This window comes from Atractosteus spatula, chromosome 6 (genome assembly GCF_055471065.1).
Source record: "Atractosteus spatula isolate fAtrSpa1 chromosome 6, fAtrSpa1.hap1, whole genome shotgun sequence".
NCBI lineage: Eukaryota > Metazoa > Chordata > Actinopteri > Semionotiformes > Lepisosteidae > Atractosteus > Atractosteus spatula.
The window spans coordinates 9057892-9082150 of NC_142711.1; the positions used below are offsets into that span (position 1 = coordinate 9057892).

At 39.7% G+C, this 24259-nt stretch overlaps 1 protein-coding gene across 4 annotated transcripts in view; it reads left to right on the forward strand.

Annotated features, from left to right (window-relative positions):
- The window catches only part of arfgef1 (ARF guanine nucleotide exchange factor 1), a 103291-nt gene that overhangs the window by 20100 nt on the left and 58932 nt on the right, over positions 1-24259 (forward strand). For all 4 annotated transcript variants that reach the window (XM_088918884.1, XM_088918880.1, XM_088918881.1 and 1 more), the window contains exons 2-3: positions 22126-22156; positions 23426-23582. In XM_088918884.1, coding sequence (XP_088775010.1) covers positions 22126-22156; positions 23426-23582 — 188 coding nt within the window. The remainder of the gene's footprint in view (positions 1-22125; positions 22157-23425; positions 23583-24259) is intronic.

A 24259-nucleotide genomic window follows, 5' to 3' on the forward strand; every position in this document is an offset into this window, starting at 1 on the left:
GGGTGCTTTCCAGTTGCTCACACAGATACTGTAGATTTAGCTTCACGTATTCTTGCCAGAGCCTCAGCCTGGTGGTGAGGCGTGAGTTGTTTACAGTACCTGTTCTTCAGTGCTCACTCACTTCTGTCTTTCTGATATTATCTTCCATTTTGGTGATCAGTATGAGCCGTTCATGGTTACTCTCACAACCCTGTCGCAATAAAATGAGCACAGTAAGTGGAATGGTCCATTCTTCATAAAAACTTAGATGACTCAAAATTTCCTTAACTGTGACAAGACTGAAGTCATGGTTATCGGCACCCCCCATCAACTTCGTAAAGCCAATCCTGTAACCCTATCTGTGGATGGTACTGTGCTTGAGCTTCAGTCTAAATTGAAAAACCTTGGGCTGATATTTGATTCAGCCTTGACATTCTATCCACATGTGCAGCATATTGTCAAAACATCTTTCTTTCACCCCAGACATATCGCTAGACTACACCCTATGTTATCACTAATAGTGGCTGAAAAGCTGATCAACACATTTGTGTTCTCCCTAATTGACCACTGTAATGCTCTACTCGCTGGGGTATCTAAATCCACATTGGACAAACTGCAGTATGTCTAAAATTCGGCAGCCAGAATCCTGACCAGGTCTAGTGCAAGTGGTCACATTACTCCTATCCTGGAGTCCTTGCACTGGCTTCCTGTAAAGTTTCATGTCGACTTCAAAATCCTCATGCTCACCTATTAGGCTCTGCGTGGCTTGGCTCAGTACCTGTCTGATCTGTTATCGGCCTGCACCCCATCTCACAGCCTTCGCTCTTCTAATTCTCGTCTCCTAACTGTCCCCCAAGCCTGTCTACACTCTGTGGGTGACACAACCTCCTCCTGTTATGCCCCCAAGACCTGGAACTCTCCCCATGGATATCAGAGAGTCACCTTCTCTAAACACCTTCAAATCTAGACTTAAAACCTTCTTCTTTAGAAGAGCCTTTACTTAATTGGTTCTGTTTTTTTACCCCTTTGCTCCTACTGTATTAACCACCATCTACACATTCTCATTGTGTTTATCTCGTGTATTTTTTGTTGTTGTTTCTGTTGTCTTTCTGTAAAGTGCTTTGAGAAGCCACCTTTTAAAGGTGCTATATAAAATAGTTTATCAGGTGGGTAGCTGCATCAGCATGCAAAGGAACAAGTGATAGGTTTATTCCATGCTGAAAAAAAGAAGAGAGAAAACACAACGTTTCGGCCATGGAGCCTTCTTCAGGTGAGCCTTCTTCAGGTTCTTCACACCTGAAGAAGGCTCCACGGCTGAAATGTTGTGTTTTCTCTCTTCTTTTTTTCAGCATGGAATAAACCTATTACTTGTAAAATAGTTTATTATTATTATTATTATTATTATTATTATTATTATTATTATTATTATTATTCTGCCGTACCTCTGAGCTTGTTGTATTTGAATGGTGTCTGGATCAGACTCATCATAGTGAACTATGCAGAGCTAGCAGGCATGGTTATGTTTGTGGCTTTTTTTATTTTCTTCTTGCTATTTTGTTGTGTTAGCATGGCAAGTCTGTGTGGCTGTGATATGGAAAAGGAGAATTGTAGTGCATTTATTTCCTTGTAGGGCCAACTTACTGTAAAATCTGAACCTCAGAGCTATCAGCTGCAAGTCTGAAAGCTCTCGTTATTGCCAGAACATACTGACCATTACGCAATTATGCAATATACTGCAATTTCTGATCAAGTAGTATCATCTTTGTTTTTCAGTGTTGTACTAGTACAGGAGGGCTTGCCATTTGAGAAAACTACCTGCAAGGAGTGAGCACACAGACTGTAGACTGAGGAGGCTGTATGAGGAAGAGAAAACTATCTGTCAGTAAAGCAACATTCAATTTATCCTTCCGGTTATAGTTACAGCAAGCTGCATGTTTTTGCCATTAGTCAAAGCAAAAGCTGGCAATCTATAGACTGTGAATAAATGAACTGGCGAAATGTAGAGTTTTTCCATACTTATTGATTATGTCCACAGTTAAATTATAACCAGAAGAACCTAGGCCCATTGTGGATCCACTCCTCTGAAGAACAATACTTCCCATTCAGGTGCAGAGTCGTGATTTCTAATTTGCATTTCAAGGCTAAAACACTTTACACCGAAAGAAAAACTTGTGCCAAGAATAAGCCTACGTCCTCTTTTCGAATTTGGATCTGGGTAACGGCGTGTTCCTCCTAGTTCCGAGTTGCCAGTTGGGATTGGGAAGTGGCTCCCGTACCGTACCTGCTGTGACCCTTGTTCCAGCGCCTCCGGAGTGAGGGCTGTGGGTGCCGTGCTGGGGGGTTCCCACCTGGGAGAGAGGAATTGGCCTGCTGGGATTTGGGTGCTCGTGGTCACCGAGCACACGCGGTGGACAGTGGACAGTGGTCAACGGGGCTCTTTCACGGGGGTGGGGTGACGAGAATTCCAATTCAGTGCATTGAGCCCTTTTGCACAATCCTGACTATTGGGTGTCAGAGCTGAGGAACCCTCAGGCGACACAGGCCCATCCAGTGCTGGGGTACCCTGGTCCGGCTGACAGGTGACCAGCTCAAGCCTCATACGGAGGGCACTGGAGGAACTGCTTGCGAGCGCTTTTAAACTGAAAACAGGAGATTGAAGAGATTTTGGGTGCATGTGGGTTATTTGCAGAGTGGGCCTGTGAGGTATTTTAATTTAGCTCTGTTTTCGTTAACACAAGCTGGTGTCAGGACTCGTTATTGGAAGCCTCCGTTAGTCTCCTAAAACACCATGGGGTAATGGGAATAACAAGCATGTCCCACACCTCACAAAGCATTCACCGTCTCACAGTACAAATTCCAAGAAGGAAAGGGTTATATATTAATATTTTTACGTGAGTGAGTACATGAAACAGAACAGTTTCTCTTGCATAATATTCACTTACTGTAGCTCCATGACCTGCAGTGTATACATTAAATATAAGTCTAAAAGTATTAAATTAAATTCTGCCTCCCCACAAATCTACGCTTTCAGGCATAGTGATATCATATACCAAGACGCAGCCCTGAAAAGGTGAATGAAGAACAAAGGCAGTTTTTTGTTGCTTAACATAGTCCTGCTCTCCCACCAGTTTCATTTCACCAGTGTCAGATTTCTCAACATTATTTTAAGTATATCTCCTCCATATCATATGGAAACTCCCACTCTTCATTGATTACTGGTGTGAGAGATAAAGTATTTACTCAGCCTGCTGAGTACAGTATTACTAGGTGTCTTACCTGCACTGTAGTGCTAAGCTTTAACCTTGCTGAAGATATTAAGATAAGGGTTCCCAGTCCTGTTCCTGGAGACGAACTCCAGCTCCCCGTTTTCTTTCCAGCTGCACACTTTAATTTAATGATTCCTTAGCTGAGCAGTCAAGTTGCTTGGTTGGAACTTTTGCAAGTTATTTTTTTCTTCTCATAAAGTTGGAGTTAATTTACTTAAACACATGAGTTAGAAGGCAACGTGGAATTTGTAAGAAATTCATGTTTGGGAGTAAGGATGGCAATTTAAATTTGCCAGTGTCTCTGGCCCATACTTCAGAGTGATCATTTTCAATCTTTAAGGAGATCAGTGAAATGAGAACAAAACCGCTTGTGTTTTTTTTGTATTGATTGTCCTGATGTTATGTTGTTCTGTTATGAAAACAATCACTATAGAAAGTTACTTCTCTGTGAAAGCTTCCATTTCATTTCGTGGCTGATTGCAGATTGTACATTATGTCATCCTTCAGGTTTATTGACCTATTTCTGAAGTCAGCAATGTGTGTTAATCCTGACTTCAAGGACAGGGATTTGCAGATTGTAGGCTGTAGTCCAGGGGTGTGAGGGAGAGTTTGTTTTTTGGCATAAACACAACTTGTCTAGGTCTTCACTTCGGGGTTGTTTATTGAGTTGCATTTATAAGAGAAGTCAGGATGGTTTCTACATCAATCAAATTCCCCTGCGTTTCTTCGGTTTTGCTTGAGCTTGGCGCACACAGTACAGCGTGTAGGACAAAGCCCTTCTGCCCAGGCCAGCAGTCCGGTTGGAAGGGGTCCAAGACGTAAAGGCAAAGGAATGCTTGAGCCAGGATTTAGGTGTGTTAGCAGAGTATGAGAGGAAAGCTCCTGTGGAGACGATTGGCACAGGACTAAAGAATGTTTGTAGTCCATAACTACAGAAAAAAAAGATAATGCAATAAAAATGTGTCTCTATCACAGTAGCTCAAAAAGTTAAACCAAGTCGTTTGCACCTCATAAGTATTTCTCTGGAACCGTATGCATATGGAGTGTACATTCATAATCGAGGGCTTTGAGTGTGGCGTGTTTTTCAGTTTCAGTCTGCTCCTTGGTAGTCACGTCTTGCATTGCGGAAGGTGTCCAGAGACATTTTACCCACTTTCACTCGACATTATGTAATCATGGCTGTGCTAAATTAAAAAATATCTGCTGTGCATTAGCTCAGTTGATGTTCTGGATTTGTGGTGCTTGCTGCCGCAGTGGCTAAATATTGGTTTTCCCTTCTTGATTAAACAGGATGAATAAACACCTAGCGTTTGGAAAGAGTAGTCCGTATGAATGGGTCTCCTGGTCTCCTGGAGAGCTCCTGTGCTGCTTTGTGTCTTGTGACCTAACTCTTCTGCTGCTGCCTTTTATGTGCACATTGGTGTCCTAAAATGTGTTTCTGCTTTGATAGTGTGCATTCTCCAGATAAAACTGAAACCTTTTAGGTCTGTTAAGCAAAGCATGCATGTGCTTTATTTAACCAGAGACAAGCATTGAGCTTTTTCTCAGATGACGGTGACCATATGTTAAAAAATAGATAAAGGTGGGTTTTAAGGTGCTGTATTTGCAAATGAATTACAGATTTATATACCAAGAGCTTTATAGCACAGCTCAGTGTTGTTTTCCCTCTCTGATTAGTGTTGTTTTATTCCATCATTGTCGATAACTGTACGGTTCTGGAGAATCATTTAATAGACAGAATGTAGAATTAATTGTTAAGAATAGAATTTGATTCCAGAGATACTGTGTTAAAATTCAACAGTGCACCTTCTAAGATCTTATGTGGGAATGGTGTACAATTTTGATCACCTTTTTCCACAAAAAGATACAGCTGCTCCTAAATCAGCTCATTCCAGACCCAGTTCATTCCTGAGCTAAAAAGAATGTCCTACCCTGACAGGCTGATAGAACTTAATGATTTTATTCTTGAAATACCTGATTCAAGTAGTAGTAATAATAATAATAATAATAAATATAATAATTGCTTACACTTATATAGCGCTTTTCTGGACACTCCACTCAAAGCGCTTTACAGGTAATGGGGACTCCCCTCCACCACCACCACCAATGTGCAGCCCCACCTGGATGATGCGACGGCAGCCATAGTGCGCCAGTACTCTCACCACACACCAGCTCTCAGTGGGGAGGAGAGCAGCGTAATGTAGCCAATTCATAGATGGGGATTATTAGGAGGCCATGATTGGTAAGGGCCAATGGGAAATTTTTTGGCCAGGACGCCGGGGTTACACCCCTAATCTTTTCGAGAAACACCCTGGGATTTTTAATGACCACAGAGAGTCAGGACCTCGGTTTTACGTCTCATCCGAAGGACGGTGCCTGTTTACAGTATAGTGTCCCCGTCACTATACTGGGGCATTGGGACTGGCTGCTGGCCCCACTAACACCTCTTCAAGTAGTAATCAAAATCCTCAAAGGCATTGGCAGAGTTAATCCAATGGATGTCTTTATAACCAACAGTGAAACATGGACCATAGGACAGAAGTTCAAACTTAGGGGAATAGTATTTAGAACAGAGAACAAGAGGCTTTTTTGGTACAAATGGTTTGTAAAAACTGAGGAACAAACTAACCAGCCATGTAGTTGAAGCTGATATCCTGGCTTCTTTTAGGATGTAGTACTTGGATCCTTTTGGTCAGTGCTATCCACCAAATGAGCTACAGCAGGTGGGCCAAATTGCCTCCTTTCACTTGCAAATTTGCATATGTTCTTATAAATACATTTTATGCAGATGCGCCGTGAACAATTAACAGACTTTCTGCGTTTCTAACACGCTTAATAAGAAAAATACTCGTTTAAAATTCTTTAAATGTGGGCATATTTTTTTTTGCTCACGTACCCTGAGCAAGGTATATTACCTGAATTTCTCAAGTAAAAAGCAGCAGTATTAATGAGTAGAAATGTAAGTAGTTTTGAATAAAATCGGACTTCTTCTCATGATGTTTTCAATTCCGGGCAGACAGCTCTCGAGTTATCTCGAGAGTACGAATTGGTCTTATCAGAAAAGTAAATGACAGGCAGGGAAATGCAGGCTTAATAGCAATATAAGTAAAACTCTCATATGCTTTGAAAATAGGAAGGAAAGAAAGTAAAGGAAGAAAAATATATGTAGCCAATGATTAGAATTTTTGCTCCAGGAAACCCAGTCTCAATATAAGCGATAGATGTGGTATTTTAGACATTTTTCTTTTGATTTTCATACTGGAATGTAAATCAGTGTTTGGCACTATAAAGCAAAGCTTTAAATGCTGGTTTAGGTTATGAGTATTGAATAGGCCTCATTCATGAATAACAATTTCCCCATGGGAACTGGTCCTGTGATCCCTTAAAGCATGTTGTATTTTCCCAAGAACAAACTTAGGCGAAGTTGTCTGCCGGTTTCTAATAAAAACTGAAACTGAATGAAATCTGCTTGCCTTTTGTCTTTGTGTGTAAAGCAAAACGTCTATACAGTAGATATATGTAGAGATGATCAACAGTATCTATGAAGTCCCTCAGGCATCACCCTTGTTAAGCAACATGCTAGTGTGTCTCAGCCTGAGCTACTGTTGGACAAAGATGGTCTTTTACAGCAACCCTGTCTCTTGAGCGCATCTATTGCTGTGCCAGACAAATCTCTCATTGGAAATACTTGCAAGCAGTACTTTATAATTTGTTGAAGCATGCAAGTTCCAGATTTAAAAAAAAAAGAAAGATATTGAAAAATACACTCTGAGGCAGTGAATTGATGAGAGGTTTATGACTTTTGCCATCTCTGGTGTAAATTACAGCCAGTAACATTAAAGTGTTATTAAAAAGGCAATTTATTGCTATAGAGGAGGAAAAAAACATGGAAACTCTATCATGAAACAGATACCCACTTTAATATACCAAATGGTATTTACACGTTATTCCTCTTTGATACAGTAAGTTAAGCTACAAACATAAGATCTTGCTAATCCAAAACTCAGAGAGTAGTACAGTACAGAAACGTATCTTTACAATGCTGAGCGAGATGGCTTATCTGATTTTCTGCCTGATTTTCAATGAGGAGCCACAGCTCCTGAAGTAAAGGTGCTCTGAACATTAAGAAATGGTTGACATTAATCAAGGATGTTGAACTAAAGCTACAAGATCAGTTCGTTAGAGTACTGCTACTCCTTAGCAGCCTGACAATCACTCTCAGTGTGGTGTGCAACAGGAAAGCACAGTGCCAAAGACGAACTGGGTGTTCTTAAAGTTTGTGAATCTTCTTTATAACTCACATTTTTTTTTACTAAAGTTCTCTTTATTTAGGCTTTCATTTAGTCTGTTAGATACAGCTCATCTTTTCGGCCAGTACTATACCACCTGTGATTCGAGACAAAAATGGCTTGCACTCCTTATAAAACCTACAAAATCTAAGCAGGTTTTTTATGCAACTGATGGATTTCTGGTTTGTTGCCTGGTATTTTTCCTTATTTTTGTCCTTCTTGGGCTCCATTGGAATAAATTCATGCAGTTTGCTTTGCCTGCTTCCTTTCAAACAGTGGTACTGTTTGTGGAACAATGGCGCCACGCCATCATATCTACTCTGTAGCTCCATTACATTCATTTTTAGAAAGAACAGCTTAGTATCCTGAAAGCCTTTGGAAATTGCACACCTTGTGCAATACATTCATCATTGCTGTAATAGCAGAAATGGCTGGGCTGCAGAAACAAGCACTGCCAATGATGCATGAACACAGACCCAGTGCCCAGTTCCAGTTCTGGATGCTAACAAACACCTTTCATTCACCCAACCCTGCGTTTCCGACAGAATTTGGGAAATTAAGGAGGAGAGGCTAGGGCTCATGATTTGTAACTGAGGTTATGGATTCAGTTTCATGGGTGGGGCTCTTCTGTGTTGTAAAGTATCTTACTCGGATTGTTTTGGTAGAGTGTTCGGCTGTTTAAATGGGTCACTACAGATAAAAGCTTCAACCAAATAAATTAAGAATAATTCATGAAAAGGGAAGCTAAGCAGAGCCAGTGCAGGCAGTGCAGACAAGATGAAGCCTGAATTTTGCTGAAAGCAATTTCTAAAGGTACAGTCGATACGTCCTTTTCCATGGCTAAGATGTACTGTAGCTTCTCACTGATGTGCCTATTTGACCCTTCTTCCTCACAGACCCAGAGGTGTCATATGGTGTGGACTCCTGTGTCCTGTGTGCTAATGATTTGCCCTTTTTGGTCTTGATTTGCTTTTTCATCCCTCTCGATACGAATTTACCATGTGGCACCCCCTTCTGGTCTGGAGCTCAAAACTAAGAAGGTTCTTTCCTGTCATCGGATCTGTTTGGGTGCTCATAGGTTTGTCCAACACTGAGGTTGTCCTGCTGTAATGTAAAGATATTTTTCCTGAGCTGAAATTGTCTGGGGAAATATTTAGGAATTTTCCAGACCACAGAACCCCCCCTCCCCCGTTGTGGATAATTATTTAATAGTGGAATGGCAAAGGGACAGATCTTGCGGCTGGTTTGTTCCCCAGCAGCTCCGTGTGCAGTAAAGCCAGCAGGAAAGGCAAACAGGAAGCAGGAGCTGGAGGTTAACCAGCCATCACAGCATCCTGTCAGAGCATATTCTGATTGTTATAGACGCAATTTACATCAAATAAAACTGGTACAGTTTTGCATGAACATAGCTTACAGGTAATCTACTCTTAGACATGTATACTAATTTGGCTTATCATCAGTCACTAAATGGAGAATGCATTCACATTTTTCTTATCAAGCCAGACAGCGTCCTTTCTACATTTTTTCCAAACAATGAGGAAAAAATGCTGTCTTATCAAGAAAATGATATGAGTTTCTCCAGATGAAGCAATCGTTGTATGAGGCTATGGTATGCTGTATTACTGGTCTATGATACAAGCTCATAACTTTGGTAGAATTAGTCATCCTTTGTTTTCCCACTAATAAATCCAGTATGGCAACAATGAACAAAGGAACATTTAACGTTACTTTGTGCATTTTGTTTAAAAGCTCCAAATGGGCCTAAACAGTAAGACAATGGCATGCAAGAGTTCTTCTTTCATGCCTGTGTGAGTGGCACTGCTGTCTGTTAACTGACTGTACAGGAAGGGCTGAGGCACGATTATTGTATTCTGGAACAGAATGGAAACTTCAGTAATACTAAACTAGCTGTAATTGTGTACCTCTGGGGGATGTGAATACAATACAGAGCATCCAACTTATTCATTTATGGATGTTTTTCCAAAAAAATAATTTGGCATCATTTTGGTTCATTGATCATTCTTAACCGACCATGAAACACTCAAGTGATTTTGACTGTTCGTTGCATCTACACAGAATCACTAGTACAAGAGTTGATTTGGACGAAGCTGCTGAGGTAATTTAACCTGTTGAGTGTCAAATTTTTTAAAAAGTAGGAAACGCCAATAGGGAGCCATGTGTCCTGCTTAACAAGAGAGCAACAGAATGGTATCTGCATTATTGAGTCCAACAGATCAATTGATGGGGAGGTCCAGGTGTGATGGTCTGGACAGGAGTGCGTAGTTGCCACAGATCTTCACTTAGACTCATTGATAGCAACTTGCTACATTGATCAAGTCCTGAAGCATCACTTGCTGTCCTTCCTGCAGGCTCATTCTCAGATAACAGCATTCCCGCAGGACAACATACATCTTAATGCTGCTTGTGGCTTTTTTGTGAAAAGAGCATGTGACATCCAAATTAAGCCTTGAATGCTCTTCCTAGGCTTGATTGCCGTTAATAATAATAATAATAATAATAATAAAAATAATAATTGCTTACACTTATATAGTGCTTTTCTGGACACTCCACTCAAAGCGCTTTACAGGTAATGGGGACTCCCCTCCACCACCACCAGTGTGCAGCCCCACCTAGAGGATGCGACGGCAGCCGGAGTGCACCAGTATACTCACCACACACCAGCTCTCAGTGGGCAGGAGAACAGAGTTAAGAAGCCAATTCATAGATGGGGTTTATTAGGAGGCCATTATTGGTAAGGGCCAATGGGAAATTTGAAACACTCCTAATCTGGGATTTTTAATGACCACAGAGAGTCAGGACCTCGGTTTTACGTCTTATCTGAAGGACGGTGCCTTTTTACAAAATGGAGTCCCTATACTGGGGCATTAGGACCCACACAGACTGCAGGGTGAGCGCCCCCTGCTGGCCCCACTAACACCTCTTCCAGCAGCAACCTTAGTTTTTCCCAAGAGATCTCCCATTCAGGTATTGACCAGGCTCACACCTGCTGAGCTTCAGTGGGCTGCCAGTTGTGAGTTGCAGGGTGATATGGCTGCTGGCTTGATCGTTTGTGGGACGAGTGGTAGGGCTCTGAGACCAGTGAAGAGACCCATTCATGTTCAGGAGCTATGAGAAGAATAGGCTATAAGTCTGGAAGACAGCATCTACGCCTCAATGCAGAGCGTGGGTCACAGATTTACAGCTTATATTGCGTTCAACAGTGGCTACACACTGCACACGATTATACTGTAATTTTGACAGCAGACCCCATGTTGATAAATCCTTTTGACAAATTTTAATCAGTACAATGAATTTGCCCATGCCATGTGTATTTAATAAAATATAAGAACACCTGCTACAGAAAATATTGACATTTTGCGGATAATATGGTTTTGTTTGACGCTGTTTTCCTTCTAAAATAGAGTGGATAGTGGTGCCGTAGACTGGTTTATTGAAAGATGGGATGTGTTGGACCGTAATGGTCACAGCTGAGAGCTGTTGTGTTTCCAGGTAAGGGACATACAATAGTATGACTTTCATTGCACAAAAATGGTGTGAGGGAGAAGTGGAGTGCTCTTTTAATTGTTGTGTTTAGTTGTACAGTACCTTACACTTACACACTGTAACTGCTTTCTTCTGTATAGCATACTTGCAAAGTACTTGGCCGTATTTAGCAGAATGTTGTATCGGCATTATTGATAATATCAGAGATTGAATTAGGCTTTAGAAATCGGAAGGGCTTTCCCTGAATTCAGCAGCATGGGCTAGGCCACAGGTTGTTGTTTTTTTAGACGCCTTCATGGTACACGTCATTAATTTGATTCATTATATTGAATCGGTACATTGATTGCTTTCATGGGTCAGCTTATTGTGTCCTCTTTCAATGGGCACCAGAAAGAAAAGCCAAAGGCAGGCATTTTGAGACGGCATGCCGAGTTCAGTTCACCTGTGGAAAGTGTTAATGATGCTAAAAAAAGATAAGTACTGAAGGTGTGTGCTGTGACTGACAGACCCGTGTCTGGCTGGAAGAAAGGATCATTTATATTAATGCAGGAATTCAATAAGCTTGGAGCTGCCAAGTTAATCTGACGTAGTTACCTTGCATTACTGGAAATGTTGACTTGCTGACTGCAGGGAATCTTTCATCTCTTGAGGCAGAGAAAAATTTAGATCAGTAGGGTTTTTTTTTATTATAAATAAACTAATACATATGAAACACTTTTCCTCCTCAGTTGTTGTTCAGGGGAAAACATTGCTAACAAGACCAGCATTGGATTAATGTTTAAAAAGCCTGATTCATTTCTGAGCCCTGCGGCCAGATTGAGATATAATTACGAGATAAATGTAATTAAGCCGGGTTCTTTCTATGAACTCTAATGCATGTAGAAAAAATATTCCTAGGTTTCATGTCGTTAGCATCATATTTATACAAAGGGCATGGCAGTAGTTTTTGTGTGTAACGTCACCATACAGTATATTTCTCTTTGTGAATATATTGTTGAGGTTGTCTTCTGTTTCAGATTGCGCACTAACTGCTCCTTAACTCCAGGTTGACTAAGTAACTAATCTAAGCTGATTGCATGAAGATAGCCAGCTACACCTGATAATTTCTGTGATCATCATAATTTTAACATTATCATGTGTTTTTTCAAACAATGCAACCCTGAAACGCGACAGTGTTGCACTTGTCTTTTTGTCATGTAGAATGGTTTTCTTTCTGGGACTAAATGGTTCAGTCACCTTACCCACCAACCAACCAGTTTAGCTTATAGTACAGTCTGGCCAGAACCAGTGACTAACCATGGTATTCTCTTCTTATTCACTGCCTTGTCTGAGGTAGATTTCGTGCTTCCAAAATCTCTTCGCTGAATGTGTGATTTCTTAAACCTCCCAGTGCAATGTGTTAATTAGAGTTGGGTGTCAAGATTTAATGAATTTCCTGTACACTGTACTGTGTAATTACTTCTTTCATGAGCGTGTGGTTTGTGTCACCAAGATGGAACCCCAAGGGAAAGGTACAATAAAACAGCTGGTATTTTAGTGTCCTTTTCTAGGGATTTTAAATATAATACATATTTTTAGATGCCTGTTAGCCTGTATTGCAACAAACCTGAAGAACATTAATGTGTGTGGTAATACTGAGCAATCCACTTTAAAAAGGGATGAAGCATGTATAATGTGTAATAATCAATGGTATGAATAATAATTCAATCATTTGGAGACCTTGATTTGTCAAGTACAAGTGGGAAATTCAGACCAGGACACCAAGGTAACACCCCTACTCTTTTCAAGAATTGCCCTGGGATTTTTAAGGATCACCTCGGTTTTACGTCTTATCCGAAGGACAGTGCCTATTTTACAGTGCAGTGTCTCCATCACTATACTGGGGCATAAGGACCCACACAGACTGCCGCCCCCTGCTGCCCCACTAACACCTCTTCCTGCAGCAACCTCAGCTTTCCCAGGAGTCTCCCATCCAGTTACTGGCCAGGCTCACACCTGCTGAGCCTCAGTGGGGTGCCATTTGTGAGTTGCAGGGTGATATAGGTGCTATCTAATATCAATACAAAGATAAGTACTTTTAGTCTATCCAATATTGAACACAGACTATCAACTGAGTCACCGCCCATTTTTAAGACTGCTGAATGAAATGAAAGGTAAAAAAATGGGTATGGGGAAAACAGGAACCTGTTTAGAATAATCAAATTCACAACCTTGGGAAATTCAAATATCGTTGTGTCATTTGCCAAGAAATGGCTTGGTGAGTTCCTTGGCTCAATTAGTTGCTGAGAACCAAATGAGCTAGTTGAACCAAATGCCCTCCTGTCAGTACTGCTTTGTAAAGCTGTTCATTATATATACTGTATGAGTTTAGGTTGGGGTCAGTGTCTACAAGTAGAGCGGACATGGCTGTTTTTTTGTTTTGTTCCAGTTTCACTGGCTGAAATTGCTCTCGATTGATTGGCTCCTATGCAGTCAATCTGTGCTGCCACCACCCAGCTGATGCACTGATAAATAAAACATGACCCAGTAAAATGAGAACCATCACCGTTGTTCCTAAGGCAGCAAATGAGTATGTTCTGGACTTTAGAGCAGATAGTGTTTTAGGATATGCAAAAAAAAATGTTGTGCATTTTTAAATACTGTGACTGTGCTTAATTATTTTTAGAACACTTTTCTGTTTTTTTACTACACTATGTTGGCCACTGTGGGACTGATATGAAGTCTGAGGCCATTGTAGGTGTGGAGAACCCTTTCCAACAATGCTGCAGCGCTTGAAAGGCAGAGAGATATTTACTTCCCGACAAGGTTAATGTTATCTGCTTATGTTTAGTCATTTTGTCAGTCTCTTCAAAATGGTGAAGTAATCACACGCTTTCTGGAAATGAACAATATGGTGTTACTAACCTATGCTTTACTTTCCAGGAAATGACAGGGTGGAATTGTGCAAGGTACAGTATGTTAACTTGCATTACTGGTAGAGTGTAGCACTAGGGCTCGGCTTCTCATATCATGTGCATTCTGATTCTGAGTGACTCATGAGGACGCTTGCCTTTAGTCTTATCTTGATGATTGTGTTGAATTTAGTGTGTGTAAAAAGGCAATTGCAGTTTCACTGAATGTTTTCACAGTAGAAGCTCTGGTATGTTCTTAGAGTTGTGTAAGCAGACCCGAGCCACAAAGGAGTGTATGTGCCCCAAGCACGATGACTGACTACACACTTTTCTCAAGATGATGGTGTCATTAGAGAAGTACAGATAAATTCTACCTTCTGGTAGCTATAAATTGTGATTACCAGTTTTCCAGATTGAAAACACCATGAGCCTGAAAAATCCACAGTTCACAACTCCTAATTTAATAAACTATAGCAGAAACACTTTCTAAAGTTTCTCATTTCAAACTGTTAATAGAGAAAACAGCAATTTAGTCATGTTTTAGTAGATAATACTTCTGTTTCTGATAGGTTAATAAAGATCTCCACGGATGAAATGCTTTCGTTAAATAATTTATCCACATCACAAAGCTTCTTTTTATCATGGTATTCTTGTATTTAAATGTTTTTCTGTTATCCGATCTTTGTGCCATGTAGTCTCTTTGACTTTGCTTTTAGGCAGCATGAAGGGTAGTGTAGTAGTTGGAACTCTGGACTGGAGGGTCCAGTAACTGCTGTTCATCAGGAAAAGATCAGAAAGGCCACGGATGAGTGGAACATTTGGCTCATTGTGCTCTTATTGCCTGAAATTCTTTACTGTATCCTAGCCAGTGCTGGTCATACAGTGGTTGTCTAAATTGCTCCAGTAGTCACTTGGTTTGTAAAAACTTATCGTCAGGCCTGGGCATTTGCTCTCTACTACAAACGAGTTGTTTTTTAGGCTGTAATTAAAATATATAGTATCATTTTAATTGGAAATTCTAATATTTTAGAAGTAGCCTAATCCATTCACAAGGCACAGAAATTCTGATTCTCAAAACACTATGATGTAGTAAATATATTTTATAATTTAATCAAGAAATCACAATAAAGATGCAATTAAGTATACACAATTGGAGCTACTTGACCGTTACGTTAGTAACGAATCCGTTATAGAAGCACAGTTGTTTTATCAAATGAGCTGTAAAATTAGAGGTTAAATATACAATAAAATTAAATATTTTTTATTTTTTTTACTGGACTGAAGCCTTCAATGATGTGTAGGTCTCTGTAGTTTTTAAAGGTCTCCATGGCATCTGCTCCACTGATACCACTGTGCATCTAACTCGTCTGACACCTTAAAGCCATATCGTCTACAGACTACATACGGCAGTGAGCTGGTCCTGGGTACAGGACACGAGGAAGTGACGCACCGATACAGTTACACACGTTGAGCAGGTGGTGGCAGTGCCGAGACAGAAAAGGGGGTCTGCAGTAGCCATGAGACTGAATGAGGGCTAGTGGAGGCACACACCCCACCAGGAAGCTACTGTAGTGCCCAAAGCAGCTGGTGACTAGTGTGACTAATATCGCAAAACAACTTCGCAGCGCCTGCTACTGTATTTACCTCTTTGCAAATGCTTAATAACTCTTGAAATACTGGTAACTGCTGTACTTTGTAATTGCTGGTCGGTACGCAAACCTTTGATCTTTTATCACAGCCTTAATTGGTTCTAATTACTTTGTTCCTTCTTTTGTATCTGGATATTTTCATATCTCAGTACATCGTGCTTAACCCTTGCTTGTTGAAACAGATGCCCTGGCTTTTTTGAAGAAACAGCTGGATGAGGGCCTTTAATCCCCAGCAACCACATGTGCTGAGTGACCCCCTCTTTTACATTGGCTTTCTTATATTTTTAAATCTATTGCTGTCATCTTTTTGTTTTTAATTAAACGGTTTGTTAGTTTTCAGTGTGAGTACCGAGTAGTCCTTTCCACATTGTGAAAGATATGTTGTTCACTATAACTTGTAAAAGAAAGTTGTGTCGGCGACAGTCACAAGATGTTTTAGTCGCTTTGGTGTTGTAGGCGTGGAAAATCTCTCCTGCATTACTTACATGACCACAGAGACGTATAGAACCACATGATTCATTTGATAAACTGCAGATAAGCATCGCTGCTTAAAAAGAGCGTAAATATGCAATGAGTGACGTGATTGTCTTTTAGCCTATGTTGTAATTTATTTTTTGTTTTTTTACGGCTGATTTTGAGTAATTAATGCAGAAATCCAGGTAATTGCAAGGGGTTCACAAACTTTTTCTTGCAACTGTAAATCACCAGAGCCTGATTGTGTTTTTCCAGCCATAATTAAGGACATCAGGGAAGTTATTCATAGACAGCTAACTAGAATATTTCACCTGTCATTTAGAATGAGAACAGTAGCCACAGATGGGAGAATTGCAGATGTTACATCACTTCATATAAGCTGAACCAGGAAACTGTAGACAACTTCTCTTACTTCTGTTACAACTTTACAAATGGGAGGTTTTAACTTTTTTTTAACTTGCTAGAATTCCTCATACAAGGACATTTTTTACTGCTAAAGTATATGATGTTGTAAGTCGTGTTCTAGATTTATTCCCAAAACAAGACCAAGTAACTTGACAGAATGAATTATGGATTAGATAATGTATCTAGCCGATGCCTGCTCCCCTGTAAGCTTGATGTTATAATGTCAAATGTAGAATAACATTTATTTGGAACTGTTAGATACATTTAATGGCATTTGAAACTATTATTTATATACCTTATATGAAAACCAAATAAGGTTTTATAAAGAGCGGGGTTATACGTGAGTTTCAACTTCAGTGAAGGTTTTGAACATCCTTGTGAACTTTGAGACCCTACTGGAAATTGGCTGTTGATGGTCTGTTATACGGATTGTTTTATTTGAAATCACTTTTCTTACTTAAGACTTAACTTCTGCATTTCTCATTTCTGAAATCTACCTTAATAAAAGACATCTTTGGGATTGTGCATTTGCAGATTTGTTCAATTTTTCTGATTTGAAATTTGAAATACTGTCACTTCACCTATCATATCTGCTTGATTCTGGCTTCAACAGTGATGAAGTGAAAAGTCCATTATTTAGATTTTAAGATCATCCTAAAATGCTTGTTTTGTAGTTGCATGTGTTCAAGCTATTTGGTGGTGTTGTGTATAAAATGGTATAATGCCATAGGCTAGGTTTCATGAATAATAAATTCACACTGGGTTCTCTTGGGAAGATTAAACCAAAGTTGTCTGGAATTGTGGTTAGTGTCAAATAAAAACAACTAAAGGTTAATTTTCTCTCCTAAAAAGAACTGCCTCACAAACCGAATGAGTTTACAGTGTTTCTGAAAGCTGGGCAGTCAGTACCTGTTGTGGGATCACCAATGTAAGATAGCAGTCCCTAGAGGCCCAGGCTGTGCCAGAGTGATTGTGTCACTTGTGTCTGGAATTACACTGCTGTGCTGAGGAGCAGGCTCATGTTCTGTCAAGTGGATTATTTCTTTTTTACCCCACCTACAAATGTAATTTTTCTTGAAGATTTGCATGGTTGTCTGCTTTATAGAAGTAATGGAGGATGCTGTTAATGGAATTCTGTTTCCTGCTACACTAGAGCTCTGGCTATATAGGAGGAACAGAGCCTTTTGAAGCTCAGAAAATTACAGAGCATTACCTCAGGGAAGATTTTCCATTGTTTCCTCCTGGCCTTGGAGTTGTATTATGGCTGGCGCATAGTGGCGGGCCAGAATTTCTCCTTTTTCATCAGACAGATTTGTTTTTGTAGCATATAGCCTGTTACTTAATTTATGTAACTACAATTTATAAAATGGGGTAGATAATGGAACTAGGAAACTACAGACCAGTGAGTCTAACAGTGGCATTTTACAAAATGATCATCATGGATTTAAAAAGGCAAGGTCCTGCATGACTTGCTAGAATTGTCCAAACAAGCCAGGATAGCGATAAAAAGATAGTGATAAAACTGTAGCATAAGTATCTTAACTATCTACATAAGTATCTTATGTAGCATAAGATTTAGACATTCAGGAAGCTTTTGATAATGTTCTTCATAAAATACTGGTACATGTGGAGAACTGCCTAATGAAGTGGCTAATGAACTAGAAATAGTGTGCCATCTTAAGTGGCATAATTTCTAATTGGGCAGATGTGAGCAGTAGTGCACTGCAGAGATCTATTTTAGGCCTTCCTGGCGTATATCAATGATTTTCTCATATATAGTAGGTAGTGGTAAGTGAATTACAACAAGACAAAGTCACAAGCTGGTCTTACACATGGCAAATTTAACATCTGCAGTATACAAGTAAGTACAAAGTGATCCACTTACAGTAAAACATACACTACACATTGCAGAGCTGCAGACATCCACACACTAAAGGGATCTTCAGTGTCCTAGTTAATGGCAATGTGTGGAAATGATCAAGAGAATATTGTACCGTTTTGGTCTCTACACTACAAAAGGGTATTATAACCTTAGAAATAAGAGTAACCAGAATGATCCCTGGTGCTAGTGGAATTAGTATTTAGGCTACAGACAGGTTAGGGTACATAAATCTCTTCTGTCTAGAAGGAAGCGGGATGATTGGAGATTTCATTCAAATCTCTTAGCTATTAAACCACCACATGAGGTAAATGGGCTATATGGCTGATTTGCATATTCCCTGAAACGATTGACTTCCACCACATGATAATGATTTGTGTTTTTATTCACATGCAGAAAAAATGTTTAGGAGTATTAATTGGCATGGGCCTTAATCTTTTTCTTCTGAAAATGTAGATTTGATTTCAGCAGTGATTTACAGTTTATTTAGGTTACTCCGTTTGGTTCTGCGTTTTGTAAAGATTAAAGATAATGGGTAAACATTGTAAAGGAGTGACAGACAGCACCATTAAAGTGATTTACTGTATATTTACCAACAAAGAGTCATTCTGGTGTTTTGCAGTTTTTTCTTTTTTGTTTTCACACCTGTCCGTTTGTGACAGTGTCTCTGTAGAAGATGGTGCAGTTTACTGCCTCAGGGTGGTTTTGGAAACACCCTGTAATTCTATCTGAACCAGAAACCCACGAAGATCAAGGTGGCTACTGTGGGTCTGTTGTCTCACCAGAAAGCAAGCCTGCGGCACTCCAGAGCTCGGTAGCAGAGGTGAGAGCGGATTTGCTCAGAGAAAAGGTTTCTCTGCACATGGCTGGTACAGAAGTTTTATGGTGAGCCTGAGGTGAATTGCAGGGTTGCCATGGTTGCAAGGACTGGAATTTTTCCTGTCTCCAAACGGTGGAATTCCACACCGTCGTCATCAGCCTCCCTTCATCTCTCATCGAAATAGGGTTTAAGGTCTCTGTCAGTAATGAGACCTGAGCCCCTAAATAAGAGAGACTGGTTCACTCTTGTATTCCATACTTAATGTATTTTCTGGGCTGTCAGTCATAGTTCCTGGAGGTCTGGTGTCATCTGGTTTTTGTTCCGCCTGAGTTTTCGGTTATATAGTTGGTCTAATTATGTAATTAAGTGCATGATTGTAGTACTTCTAACCAGGCTCTGCAATGTTTTGTAGGCAACAGCACCTTAGTGAAGTGATTTTTCTAAATAATTGACCGCTACCATCTTAAGATGAATCCTAGCTAATGTCTAAATGTTTAACCAAAATAATTAGGTAAACTAGGTAGTTTAATAGACTACACAAGATAGAACAAAAAACACAATACACTAGACTCTCTAGAATTGCATTAATTATACATTACGCCCGTTTTATTCAGGCTTTCACCTGAATCTACAAAGTAGAGTTTCCTCTTTTTATACAAAATAACCTCAATGCAAGGGAGAACAATGGTGTGAATTCTTTGAGTTCCCTACATGAACTCTTTCGAAGAATATCACGTCGAAATCTGTTGCTCAAACACTCAGCATCAGATATATTTTAACAGACTTTTAAAGTTAAGTAGTTTTAAGTAGTTATTTAAAACAAATGTGAACTAACTTCTATTACTGGAGTGAGGAAGAAGCTACCTAGCCTTGCTGTCACCCTGGCTTCTCTCAAGAAATAGCTGGATGAGAGACTCTGGTTAATTGGCTGCTAAGTACCAAATGAGCTAGACTGGCAAGAGAGCTTCCACTTGTTCTCTAACTGATCTTTTATTTTTCAATTACTGAAGGACTGAGAAAAGTGGGTTGAGTGCAGTTTCTCGTTAGTGTCGACTAACTACAATGAACAATTTCGCTGTACCCAGAATCTCCCTTCCTCTCTGCTTTAATTCATACATCCAGGGTGTAGTTTCTGGTTGGACTGTGTTTTTTGATTTGTGAGAAGTTTGCATAACAAAAAGAATCACATGAAGCAAAGTGCACTTTTTCTTTGTTAAGTTACTCTTGTGAATCAGTAGTGTTATCTTCACAAAACAACAGTCGTCAAACAGGAATTAGCTGTAGACTTTCAATTTGATGTCAGTCCAAAGATTTAGCCTTTGTTACGTCACGCTCGGGCCTTTTAATCTTAAAGGCTGTGTGGGCGATGGTGGTTCTGTGGCACAGAGTTATTTCGGGTCACCTCTTGTCTGAGAGTGTCCAAAATGAAGGGGCGCTTGCAAGAGCTGTGATAACGCAAAAGCTCTGTCAGGAAGACTTTACTTGACCGACTCTGATTCTTTCTTGCTTGTGTGATTGCATTGAGGGGTGTTAACATCTACTCCGGTTTCTGTCTTTATCAAATAAAAAGGAGTTTGGTGTTAGAAATGGTCATCTCCTTGTGCCTAATTGGTCCTCTCTTCCTACATACAGCCAGCTCAGGCCTTTTAGAGCATTTCCACTGGTGGGCCAAGCAGTTCATGGTATTTTCCCCCACAGAGCTTCATCCTGTTTATTGTCTAGGAGGCCTGTAATCAGTATTTTAAAGAGACTGTGCTGCTGAGTCTGTCATTCCTGTTTTTCACAGAGGGCTCATACAGGAGTTGAACCCTCTAAGGATTAATATACAGAGAGAGCCACTTGGACCACCTGACCTCAGTAAACATGAATCTCTAAAATCTTGTGGTGTATTTATTCATACAAGTTGTGTATTTTAGGCGTATCGCCCATTCTAAAGATGCATGGCCTGTGTTGTGTGATCCAAGTTCGTGCTATTTTAGTCTTTTGATGACTCTTAGCAGTGAACGGAATTTTGAAGTAATTTATGTCAAACCTGAAAGTACGGTATTTCACATCCGAACACCATTCCAAAGATATGATTAATTTTTCAGCAGCAGTGAGGAGAACAGCCTCTGTTGGGATTAAAGTTAATGTGTTTTGAGACTGCCGAGTTGTCAAGTGCCAGGGAAAGGGGCTGGTGCAAACACTTTGCCTTAACAGGACTAAGTTGCAACTTCTGGTTCATTTGGGGTTTTTTTTCATAGTTTAACCAGTACAGAAAAAGGAAAAGGGAATAAAAAATAGTGTTTTTATTTGTCTGAGAAAATTGGCAGTCTTTAGTGAGAAAGCAGACCTCAGATTCTGAAGTCTGTTAGCACTACAAAACCAGCATGGAGTCACCAGTGTTTATCAGCAGAGTATGTTCTTAGTGTGCAGTGCAACTTGTTTACTGAAGACAGTGTTACACTGTATTTTGAAGCCTTGGCTACCACTTACAGTATATACACAGGTACAGTGAGGTGAGGCACAGACACGTCTGAAACACTGTTAAAGTGAGATACAGTGATGTCTCCTAAAAAAGCATTGTGTCCTCCAGCATGAACAGAAGTTATTAGCTGGAATAATTCATATGTAGTGGATGCAAATGCAATTAAGGTAGTTATAAAATAAGATGTTGTGTTTGCATCATGTACTGTATGTTGTTTTACAAAACATTGCATGTCTAGCCAAGTAAATGAGGTTTACCCTCAAAAGTATTTAAAAATATGTCTGTGCTGGTACAGACCTATGTATAAACCAACAATGGTGTAATGACGTGAGATCAGATGTGTTAAGACATCTTTCCTAATCATGTTGCTGCACAATACTGTATAGTTCCTATGCCTAAAAATTAACCTCTTTATTTTCTGATCCTGAAGAGTACTGTTTATTTTTTACACAAGCTACATCTTTTTCAAAAATACTGACGTTTTGTTTCCTTCTTTTCACAGAGGAGATAAAAGAAGAAACAGAAAAGTTAAGGTAAGTTTGATAAGTCCCCATAGAGCAACATACTTGAGCTGCATCAACTGTAAAGATGCAAAGGAACAAGCAGAGATTAATCCCACAATGAAATATAAAAAGAACTTAACTGTAGCATTGAGTTACAAATGTCCTTGTCGTGCTGTATTCTAGTGACTTGCTTGGCACTGGTGAACTTACAGTGCTGTCATGGAGAGTTACATATCTCCTCCAGCTAGCGCTTATCTCCACCTTTTTCAGTGAAAATGATTTAGCTAATTTGTGGAATTATTCAGATCTACAATAAATAATATTTTTTATTGATCTAGACATATGTAATGAATTATTTTTATAAATCCAGTATACAGGAATGTATAAAAAGCATTCTTTGAGGTTTAACTATATTGTTAAGACAGTAGAAATACAGACTAATGTAACATGTAGCACATTCAGTATTAAAACACAATTAAACTTAGATTGTATTCCTTACCATACATTGCACAGAGAAAATTGTAAAATAGGAACAGATTTAGTGTCGATTGTCATAACATGATTTGTTGATGAACAGTAGGTTCGGAAACTTAAATGGAAAGAAAGCATTATGTGGCAATTCCTGCGTTTTAATATTTTGTCTAAGTGATACCTGTTGGTGTCACACATATCACAGGTGAAATTCAAAAATAATTCTGAGAAAAGGTTTAAAGGGGAAAGAGGTGAATAAATCACCATTAATTATGAGCCCAGCTACTTATCAGTAGTTGAAGTGTCCCACCCAAAGAAGGCTCCACAGGTGAAATGCGTTTATTTTTTTCTCTTTTCAGCATGGAATAAACCTTTACTTGTTCCTTATCAATAGTTGTTTCTTTTCACTTCAACATTATTAGCAGTTATGTCCAGTTTCTCGCAACCCTAAGTATAGTTTTGATTTAGTTAGCAGTTGCCCTGGAGTGATATTTCCTCAGATCCTACCAGTTTCATTTCGCTTTCTTCTCTGTTTGTCTTTGTTGTCTTAATGCTTTCTTTTGCAGGATCCCAGCTGGGAGAGCGACAGAGACAAAGGCTTTGATTCCCTTGCTTTCTCAGCATGTGAAATGAAACGTAGCGTGTGTGCTTTCCTGACTAGAGTCAAACTCCTGACATCTGAAATACACTTGAGGTTCTCTGCTTCACCAGAGAGCCATGTGACTCCGAGGCTTAGTGACTGGACCTTATGCCAAAAGTAAAAATTCTGTTGGCTGCTTTGTTTTTTGTTGTTATGTCACCACGTTTTATCTCTTTTTTTTTTTCTAGTCCTCCGCCTGGAGATACTAAGGCTGGTTCCAGCACACTTCCGCCAGTCAAATCAAAGGCAAACTTTATTGAAGCAGACAAGTACTTCTTGCCTTTTGAGTTAGCATGTCAGTCCAAATGTCCTCGCATTGTCAGCACGTCTCTAGACTGTTTACAGGTCAGTACTGGGGGTTGTTAACAAATGGCTTCTGATACCAGCGGCGCTGTGCTTTTTTCCTTTCTCGATGTTTTATTGTTGCTGTCCCTACCTCAGTGCTCATTGGCAGATTTTCCTTGCGTGTAGCTTATCTCACAAAGCCATGTGAGAGAAAATTGTGAAAATGATTGTTGTTATTCTAAATAGTTCGCAATGTGTTCTGCGTTTAATATACTCTTGCGATTGTATCTGAAAAGGTTTCTGAAATGTGATTATTAGAAAGATTTTGATGGACCTAATTAGGTTTGTGCTGAACTGTAAAACCTGGAGGTGAGGGATCATGTAGTTGTGCACAGCAACAATATACCGTTGTTAAATTTCAGAGGCTAGCCTGTGTTTTGATGGAACAGTTAGAACAGACAATAAAAATGCAGGATGAAGCAATAACAAACTAAGGGTGTGCGCATTAAATAGGAGAGTCAACTATTTGTAAATATCACAAGAAAATGCATTTAACGTTGCTGTTTGGTTTAAACAACATTTCGGTATAATAATGTTTTATTTCACATGTCTAAACAAGCAGAATTCAGAAGCTGGTGCATGCTGTATTGTCTGTATTCCTGTTGTCTCATAGATCATTTTTGTGTTATGAATGAAAGATAAAGAATGAAATGTGTGTTTTTTCCTTCTCTGGTTTG